This window comes from Phytophthora cinnamomi, assembly GCF_018691715.1.
Source record: "Phytophthora cinnamomi strain GKB4 chromosome Unknown Contig51, whole genome shotgun sequence".
Lineage (NCBI taxonomy): Eukaryota > Oomycota > Peronosporomycetes > Peronosporales > Peronosporaceae > Phytophthora > Phytophthora cinnamomi.
The window spans coordinates 614690-624469 of NW_027150984.1; the positions used below are offsets into that span (position 1 = coordinate 614690).

Below are 9780 nucleotides of genomic sequence, written 5' to 3' on the forward strand. Positions count from 1 at the left end.
CCGCGGACTTACCAGTGAGTTCTGTAACTTCGGTGGCCGTACTGGAACCGTCGTCGATACCCGAGGTGAGCTCGTCTGAGGCGTTCTCTCGCTCGACCGAGGAATTGGACTGAGCGAGGCCATGGTGGAAGCCGGGTTAACCAGGCGACAATCACGGCGAGGCTTGATAACCTGTGGCGAGGCGGGTGAGCGCCTTTTACCGCCCAGGTGTATAGAAATATAGCGCGCCATAAGGCACGGCGCCGAGTTGTTGCCTCAGTAGCGCGATAAGATGAAGTTGCAGTCACTGGACTGCACGTACCCTTGGCGACCAGAACCTCGATCTCTAAAGAAGACGACCCGTTCGTGTACGACTTCTAACACGATCCGACCCGTATACGACTCCAAAGAGAATCTTCCACTTCGAAGGCTCAGGCGCGACCGCAACGACGTGGTGCGGCACCTATCGCCCAAGTTGCTGGAGACGCTGGTGGACATGGTGCGCACGCTGGACATCTCGCGGACGGCGCAGCGGACTTCCGCTCGGACCAGCTGGGCTTCTTCAGCGACAAGGTCGCGTGCTACGTGGAGCTGCTCAAGGCAGCGGCCGCCGACTACCACGCCGACATCCCGCTGCAGGTTGAAGACGCTGGACGAGAAGAGCGGGTCCAACCGGGAGCTCTTCACCAAGGCGCAGCTGGAAAAGTGCCAGGAGGAGGGCGGGCAGGCCGACGCCAAGGCCGACACACTCTAGATGCTCAAGCTAGCGCTGCAGGCCGGGCTGCAAAACGAGACCTAGCGATTACATTCTCTGTAACTGACAGCAGCACGGCAGGGATGCACGCCCGACTTTGGCGCACTGGCTGGTGTAGCCTAGAACAATAACCACTTCGTGAGTTTGGTAAAAATACTGCACCACAATTTGTGAGAGGCAGGGATCACACCTGAACACAATATGTCGACTCAAGCAGTCCGTGCTCATCTAATTCAGCATGGGTCACTTCTCACACCTAAATGTGGATGCATGCTGTAGGCATGGGTATCTGAGGACATCGCGACGATAGGTATTCCCAACACGCGATTACGCTTAGTTGAGCGTTCGCAATCGTGTACACATTTGACCCAGCGTTCTCAAACGAGGTAACCATGTTTCCGGGTCGTTTGGAGCTGAGTATCACTTTCCAAAGCTCTCCTTCAGACGTATCACCACAAATTTTTCCAGCATCGTACACCACCCCGTTCAAGTCGGCATGCCTTACTGCGACGAGCAGTTCTACATGTACTCCACTCTGTCCCAGGAGAGACCTTCAAACGATGCTACTCCGCGAACATCACAGCAGCGCTAAGGCCGAAAAGCGCGTGCACGGACAGATCGGATTTTGCAGAACGCCAAGATAGCACGGCGTAGAGAGCGTTGCCGCATTAACCAGAGCCGTTACCGCCACAGGAGCGAAAATAACTACTAAATCTGGAAAAGGCCAACGCGGACCTGCGAAAGGAAATTGATGGCCTCATGCAAGTACAGCAAGGAGGCCCACCTTACGACAGCAGCAGCGAAAATCCGTGGTGCCTCGTGGCCTAGGTGTTCTCCTCGGTGCAGAACAGCTTCCAAAATCCAGGGATTTTATCGGATTCGGTGCCCGTGATCAAGTCACTTCTGGTGGAACTGAAGTTCTCTCCAGACGTCGCCATGGGGAGTGTGTCCGAGGTTGGTGGCCTGATGCAGCAGCTACGCCGATACGCAACGTACTTCTTGTACCCAGCGATACACCTTAAGCGGGTGGAGGCAGCAACTCTGGGGGCTCTCACAGCTACTGTGACGTTCACTGTCACAATATCCGCGGCCACGTTACACATGGTGTTGCTGCACCTCGACAAGGATCTCGGTAACACCGACGCTCAAGTGTCGCTGGCAAAGCGCCTTCTCGGTCAGCGGATCACATGCCAGTGCTCGATGAGCTTTGTATTTGACGAGGTTAGCAGTCGCGTCGGCTATGTGGAAGTCAATGTCGACTGGATCACTGCGTTACTTCGACGGCTGAGTATGGAGGATGTTGCCAACGTGCTCGATGGCGCGTTAATTACACACGAGGGAGTACTGGGCACTTCAAGCGAAATGTAAGGAGACGGTAGGTCTAGAGGTTGAAGTGCAATAGTTCTGACCTTGATATCCATAGCGTTGTCGAACCATGCTAGACCCACACAAACAATAACCACTGCGGAAAGCATCTTCATTAAAATAGTCTATCCTCGCTTTCAAACTTCCACTACAGCCACGACATCGTCCGCGTCCTGTTTCACAGTTTACCTATCACTACAGCAACTGTCGTGTTAACCTTGTGGAGGATAAGCTCAGAAAAATCGTGCACTGTTGCCTTTGGGGCATTAAAATGCAGCGGCACGAAACGCGCGTACGTCTGAACCGTCGTCAAAGGGCCTCTCAAACACCTCTCTGAGCGCTGAAGAGACCACACACCACCTTTAACAGGAAGTAAGCTCGTCTTGGGGGAGGGCGTGCGAAACGAAGAGTGCCGTCCCCGCTGTTCAGACGCATGGAAGCTTCTAGAAGCTTCCACAGCCGCCCTACATCTACCGTATGTATGTTAACTTGGTTTCACTAGACCTACCGTAAAGGTGAGTCATTCCTATATGTGTCTCCTATTGGATACTATTTCTACCAATCCGATACACTCACCCCTTCTCTGGCTTGCGCGTCCCTTCAGACTTGTCATTCCCGAAAACGAGCGAGACCTGCGAGAGTCGCGACGTGTCCTGTTGCTGCCCGATGGATTAATCCGGTCTTGCTTCCCCCACGCTTCGGCCTGGTTGTAGAAGGCTTGGATTGGTCTCTTGGGTTCGTGGCTGTGTCGCTAAGCGGTCTCTCCAGCGCTAACTTGCCTCCCTCTGCTCCCGTTCGTGATGCCTCGCTCGCGGCGACGGCTTCGTGCGTCGTTTCGGCCCTGCTGCCCGCGTCGTCCCCTGCGACTTCAAATTCTGCCTCCACGTCCGTCGTGCTGCCTGGTGCTGCCTCGACTGCAGCGCCTACAGACTCCATGCGCGCCTCGCCGGCTGCACCGACTGCTAAAGGTGCGGATCCTGGAGATGGTCCCAGTGGTGCCGACGCTGAAGTTGACGATGCGATGGCGCTTGTGTGGGACGAGTTGGAGCGGGACAGCGGTCTCCCCATTCCTGTCTCCGGTTTGTCGTCCCCGGCTTTGCCTGAGCCGGCGACGGCGTTTCATGAAAGCGTGGCGTGTACGTCGGGTGGGCTTTCTCCGCCCACCGTACACTGTTCCGTCGTGGTGAATCGTGATCCTGGAAAGCGAGTTCTTGCCTCCGGACGTGGGAAGATCCGCCGGTGAGCATTCTTCCTTTGCGTAACCAGCAGTGGGTTCAACATGTGAAATGAATGACTCGGGTGGAACGGCAGTCTGGTCGTCACGGCAATCGCAAGTCGAGGACGCAACGGAAGCGGGAGAAGCGCGTGAAGCAACAAAGCAGTAACGGTAGGGGATGTAGTGTGGGATTACATGTAGGCCTTTGAGCCCTCATGATCTGGCCAATGCTCCCGTCGGCTATAACACCTTCGCTTGGTCTTGACAAGCGAGTTGGCCCCTTGTACGGTTTGAATGATGCAGTATTGAAGACGGGATGCGGCTTGTTGCCAGCTTGGATGTTGAGTTCATACGCGTGGTTGTGGATCTTCTGCACCACTGTCGACGGGCCAATTCATTTCGGTCCGAACTTGGTGGAGTTTGGCAAGCCGGGGTGCTTCGGATCCAGTTTCTGCGTGCTCAAGTAAACTTTGTCGTCAAACAGATAGACTTGTTCAACACGGTTTCGGTCGCAGACGTCGCGCATTCGTTCTTGGACCTGAGCTACCGCTTCACGACAGCGTAAGAGGAAGACCCATTGCCGCTCGTGAAACTCTGCTCCGCGTCGACTTTTGGTACAGCCGCGAGTTTCCCAGATGCAATTTAAAGCGGGTTCAGCGGGATGTAGCCCAGATCAGTTTCGAACGGTGCGAGCTTCGTGCTGGAGTCAACTGTAGAATTGACTGCAAACTCAGCATTGGCGAGTTGGACGTCCCAATCATCTTGAAGTGGGCCAACGAAACATCGTAGATACTCTTCCAAGGTTCGGTTCATTCGCTCCGTCTCTCCGTCGCCTTGCGCTCGGTGCGCTACGGTCATGCTCAGTTTCGTCCCGATGGATTTCAAGACATGTTGCTAGAAAGCAGACACGAACTTCCGGTCGCGGTCGGAGACGATATTTGTCGGCATGCCGTGCAACTTCCAGATATTGTCGATGAAGAGTCGAGCAACAACTTCAGTGTTCACCTACTTGGTAGTTGGCACGAAATGGCAACGCTTGGTCAACCGATCGACGACGACCCAAACGGAGTCGACGTCCCGCTTCGTTCGCGGAAGATCAGTAATGAAGTCCATGGAGATCGACCTCCAACGTTCGTCTGGGATGCCCAATGGTTCGATCAAGCCAGGAGGCTTCGTCAACCGCGGCTTGTTTCTCCGACAAGGCTCACAGTCGGCGATAAACCTCTGGATGGACTTCAACATCTTCGACCAGTACCAATGGCGTGCTAGCGTCAAGTACGTGCGCTCAGCACCGGGATGTCCGCCGTAGTTAGAGTCATGACACTCGCTGATAATTGTCTGACGCAACTTCACATCGTTGGGCACGACAATACGTGGAGCGTCGTCTACAGGTGTCTGGTACCAGAGCAAACCATTTGCTTCGGAGTAGCATCGGTACTTCTTGTGCTGCTGTTGCTCGCGCTTCGGTCTCGAATCGGACTTGCGTCGCTTGATCGCTGTCAAAATTGCTTGCGCGTCACGGTCCTTCTGGTACGATTTCTTGATTCGAGCAACCAACTCGGAGTCACCAGTTACCTCGCTGATTGCCAAGCTGAAGGACGTGTCGTCGAAACTCCTAACACTCAAGTCGTGAAAGAATTTCGTCACTGGCTGCAAGTCTGGCCTTCGGTCCAAAGTGTCGGCCATACCGTTTTTCGCACCGGGAATATACGAAAACGTCAGCTGGTACTCCGCAAGGATATCATACCAGCGCGCGAGTCTTCGGTTTGCCATCTTCTGCGTCAAAAGTCCTTCGTGACTTTTGTGGTCCGTTTCAACAATCCGTGGCCTGTCCAGGCAGTAGATTCTGAATGTTGCCAACGCGTTGACGTTTGCTAGCAGCTCCTGCTGCTAAGTTGGGTAGTTGAGCTCCGCTGACTTCATCTTGCGACTAGTATACGCGATCGGACGCTCAACGCCGTCCACAACTTGGAACAGGACTCCACCAACGGCGAACTTGCTTGCATCGGTACGCAAATGCATGGGCTGGCTGAAGTCCGGCAGGTGTAATACTGGTGGGTAGCAGAGTCGGCGCTTCATCTTCTTGAAGTTCTTCAGTTGCTCATCGCTGAAATTAACCTTGGCATTCCGCTTATTCTTCTTCTTCAAGAGTGTGAACATGGATGCTGTCAGTGATGCATACTCCGGACAGAATCGCTGAACGTAGCCAGTCAAACCGAGAAAGCTATGGAGCTCCTCTTGCGTCCGCGGTACAGGCCAGTCCTTGATGGTCTGCACCTTGTCTGGATCCATTCGGACTCCATTTCGCCCTACGAAATCTCCGAGACACGGTATCTCGTCGGCGCAGACGACACACGTGGGCAACTTGACATACGACTTGTTGGCGCGAAAGATGTCCAGCGTTTCACGCAGTGCGTCTAGATGGCCCTCGACGTTCGGTGACTTGGTGAAGATGTAAATGTCGTCGTCGAATGACTTCCTGTTCTTCATTTCTCGAAACAGCTTCGATGTCAATCGGTGCAGCGTTGCTGGCGCGTTGCAGACTACCATTGGAAGAACGAGCTACTCCCAGAGTCCGTTTGGCGCTTAGAATGCAGTAAACTTGATGTCTTCCTCTCGCATACGCACTTGGTAGTATGCGGACATCAGGGCCATCGTGGAGAACCAGTACGCTCCGGACATGGCGTCCAATATGTCCTCCTTCCTGGTCATCGGAATACCTTGGTGTACTGTGTTCGGGTTCAAGTATCGGCAGTCGTGTACGATACACCAACCGACAGGTTTCCGGACACAAAATGTTGGAGCAGCGTGAGGACTAATGCTCGGTCGTGTGAGCTTCTTCTGCACCATATCTTCAACCCATTTCACGATCTCGCGTTGCTGCTCCGGTGGCTATCGCCACTGATGCCGGTACATGGCCAGATTCGGATCCTTCACATCGATGCGGTGTTCGTGTTCGCGCTTCTCTGGTAAACCTTCAGGCAGCTCGGGAAGGAACACATTGTCCTTATACTCCGTTAAAAGGTCAAAAGCTGGATTCTCTCGGAAGGTGTCCCAGTCTGTTTCCAGATAGCGCTGTGCTTTCGCACTCCCAACGTTGTCGGGTTCGTCGCGCCGTTGCAGTGAACGTGCGACTTGCTTGATCGTCTCGTTCAACAGCACCAACATGAAGTCAGGCTCGTCGATCTTCTTGGTCTTGATTCGCAGGAACTTCCGTAATTTCTTGCGCGTGATGAATTTGGTCTGCACACCACTTTCGTCAACAATACCCATCGTGAACATTTTCTCCACGACGGTATCCTTGCCCCTGGTACCGCTGCTTTCGTCAGCAGCTCGTGTCGTACTCGCGCGCTTCGACGTCGCAACATCATCTAGTCCAGCTGAACCCTTGCCAGCCTGCGCATCCACTTGTTGCCCGCGGACAACACTTGGGGTCTTCTCCTTCTGCACTGCGTCGCCAACAGCTTCAACCGTAAGCTTCACATCCGTTTCCAGCGCGGCACCTCGACAGGAATCGGGTCTTTTCGCCGATAGGCCTTTCGCCTCGACATATCTCCGAAGCCCGGAGGCAATCACCGGTCCGCCTTCCTCGATCGGCTTACAGGTCTCCCCTGTTCGCTTCCAGTGCAGAGTCTTCGTTCTCTTTCCTTCGATTCGTCGACTTCTCCAGTCGATCTGCGGTTGCATGTCCTCGAAGAATAGCATTCCAAGGATGCGGTCGAATTCATCTAGGATCTGGTAGACTACGGCGACACTTCTGTAGGCGTCGTCCAGTTCAGAAGCAAGAATCTCCATCGGCAGAACTTCCAGCTCTGTCTCGACGATTTGATTGTCTCCCAACTTGACACGAATGCTCTTGTCACAGAATATCGTTGTCCGAAGCTGGTGTGCCTCGACCCAACGTTTCGACACATAGAATGTGGTAGCTCCACAATCCAATAACATGCTTCGTGTGATGAGCCACTTGTCACCAGCGCTAATCTTTCCAGTTACTGAGAACTGCAGTCGTGACTTTTACACCAGAGGGTTTTCACTCAGAACGTTAAGGCTGATATTCTCAAACTTAAGTGTTCCGGTTGCGCTTTCCGCCACGCCAGGACCCTCATTCACTAACGTGGTTACCCATTTCCCTGCTTTTCTTGCTCCTTCTTCCAGATGAAACAGTTGGTTTTGATGTAGCAGGTTTCTTGCAATGAAACCAGGTACGACCTTCGGTGTACTTGGGATCAGATCTCGGTTTGAAGTGCCCTTGGTTACGGAAGGGTTTCCACTTAAATGGCTTGTCGCCTTTGGGAGCTTGATCGGGTGAGATCTTCCGCCTGTCTTGACGCGATGTCGGTCGAGCACGTCTTCGACGGAGTGCGTAACTACGTACTTGACAGCCAGGTCCATAGCTTCACTCAGAGTCTCAGGGTTCTCGAGCTTAACGTAGCTACGAGTACGAGGCTTGAGACCGTTCGCGTAGCACAGGACTTGGTCGAGTACGGTCATGCCTTCCACTCGAAAGATGAGAGCAGAGTACTCGCCGTTGTAGGTCTCGATTTCCGCCGTCTGCTTGAGGCGCTGAAGCTTCTCACGGAAGACGGACTGGTAGTTCGACGCTTCGAAGTGTTGAAGCACATGCTCACGGAAATCCCCCACGTGTGCTCCTCGCTTCTCGTCGTCGTACACCAGTGCAGGAACCACCCGGACGCCGGCTTCTCCATAGCCGACCCAGTGAATCCTGGCAGACGCACGCTTGCGTCGTCGATCTGGATGCCGTTGATGCGGCAGGCGTTCTCGATCTGGAACAGCCATTCGCGAACGCCCTCTCCCCTCTAGCCGATGAACTTGGGCAGATTACTCGACACTCGCCTGCGCTCTGCCATCGCTTGATTCAGCCAGTCGATCTCGGCCAGTAGCGGGGCGTTCGTCGGCATGGGCTCCTTGTGGTCAGGTTGCTGGGACAAACAAGTGCTACCAGTTTAACAGGAAGTAAGCTCGTCTTGGGGGAGGGCGTGCGAAACGAAGGGTACCGCCCCCGCAGTTCAGACGGATGGAAGCTTCTAGAAGCTTCCACAGCCACCCTACATCTGCCGTATGTATTTTAGCTTGGTTCACTATACCTAGCGTAAAGGTGAGTCATTCCTATATGTGTCTCCTATTGGATACTTTTTCTACCAACCCGATACACCACCCCGTTTCCTCCATGCGGAGACCTGCGAATTCCCCCTCACCCTCCATGAGGCCACACCACACCATTACCGTGCGGGTTTGCTCAGTGTATCGTCTCGCAACAAAGTGTGTTGTTACAGCCACGTCTTCTCCGAGCTGTCGGGGACAAATGACGCAAAACTGGACCGCAAATGCGTTTTCGCAGCTTGCGGGCGCGTTATGAAGCCGTCGCTCCGTTTGACGATGAGGCAGCGATATCACCTCCCAGGCAATTTCACGGACACTTTGGTAGTCACAGGGCAGATGCTTCACATCAGCGATCTCGAAGAACTCGACGTCTCCATTGTCCTTCATCACGGTGTTGAACCCGCCCAGTGGAGCTACGCTTGACGCACAGGAATGGAAGACTCGATCCGTTTCTCGATAGACGTTTGTCAGCTCTCCCAAGCAAGCCTCGATCAGCATCGCGTTGCCGGAGTAAAACAGCGCCTCCGTCTGCGTCAGCGATAGTAACTTTTCAACGTTATCTCGCTTCCCCCAACGCATCCGTCTCGAGATCATGTCTTGAAGATCGATAATCAGCGCCGCCTGGTCCGCTACCGCGCCTCGGAATTGGTTTTGCCACGCTTCAGCAACAAGACGATTTCGCTTCTCCTTCATAGCAATGATTCTCCACGTTGAGACTGATTGCCTGAGAGACAAGGCCAGCAGCTCGTTGGGGCCCTGTTGCTTCATCTGAGCTTCCAGTCGCTTAGTCAGAACCACTACTTCTTCTTTCAGTCGTTCACGCTCTGATTTCTGCCGTTTGCAGTAGCGCTCGTATCGTTCCGTTCCGGATAGTGGCAGCTTCTTCTTGGCGAACGGCGCGAGTAGCTCTTCAGCATCTCGGAGCAAGAGTTCGTCGCCTACGTCCTCGAAGGCCAACAGGTTGCAGCCGTCTGAAGACAACAGCACACTGGGAACTTCCCAATGTGACAGGGTTTCCATTTTCTTGACCGGAGATATTGAATTGTGAGCATAATGATAAGCTTATGAGCGCGTGATCCCTAGTCACAACAACGATGCCGTTGCAGTATATTGGACAATGTCGCGTAATACGGCTAATACGGCACGTGTACTGAATTACACGAGTCGTCCTAGCCCTTATTACGTGACTTTCTCCAACACATGTACTAATTCGTTAAGAACACCCTCGTGCGTCTTGGTCTGGTACTCGCCACCATAGATGATGTAAGCCTCGCAGATGCAACTTCCGTCTACTTCCATCATGGAAGTACTGTACGGGCCGCGGCGTGTCACCACAGTTCCTCAA

The 9780-nt window shown here is 53.8% G+C and overlaps 2 protein-coding genes across 2 annotated transcripts; one reads left to right on the plus strand and one right to left on the minus strand.

The window, feature by feature from the left end:
- Window positions 1-271: 271 nt before the first annotated feature.
- Window positions 272-733, plus strand: IUM83_19465 (Mediator of RNA polymerase II transcription subunit 10; the record flags this gene model as incomplete). Its single annotated transcript, XM_067944516.1, has 1 exon — window positions 272-733. The coding sequence occupies one exon, from the start codon at window positions 272-274 to the stop codon at window positions 731-733; it is 462 nt and encodes a 153-aa protein (XP_067789581.1).
- Window positions 734-6206: 5473 nt separating this feature from the next.
- On the minus strand, window positions 6207-9455 carry IUM83_19466 (uncharacterized protein; the record flags this gene model as incomplete). Its single annotated transcript, XM_067944517.1, has 4 exons — window positions 6207-7071; window positions 7690-7967; window positions 8051-8098; window positions 8751-9455. The coding sequence occupies 4 exons, from the start codon at window positions 9453-9455 to the stop codon at window positions 6207-6209; spliced, it is 1896 nt and encodes a 631-aa protein (XP_067789578.1).
- Between the last annotated feature and the right edge of the window lie 325 nt (window positions 9456-9780).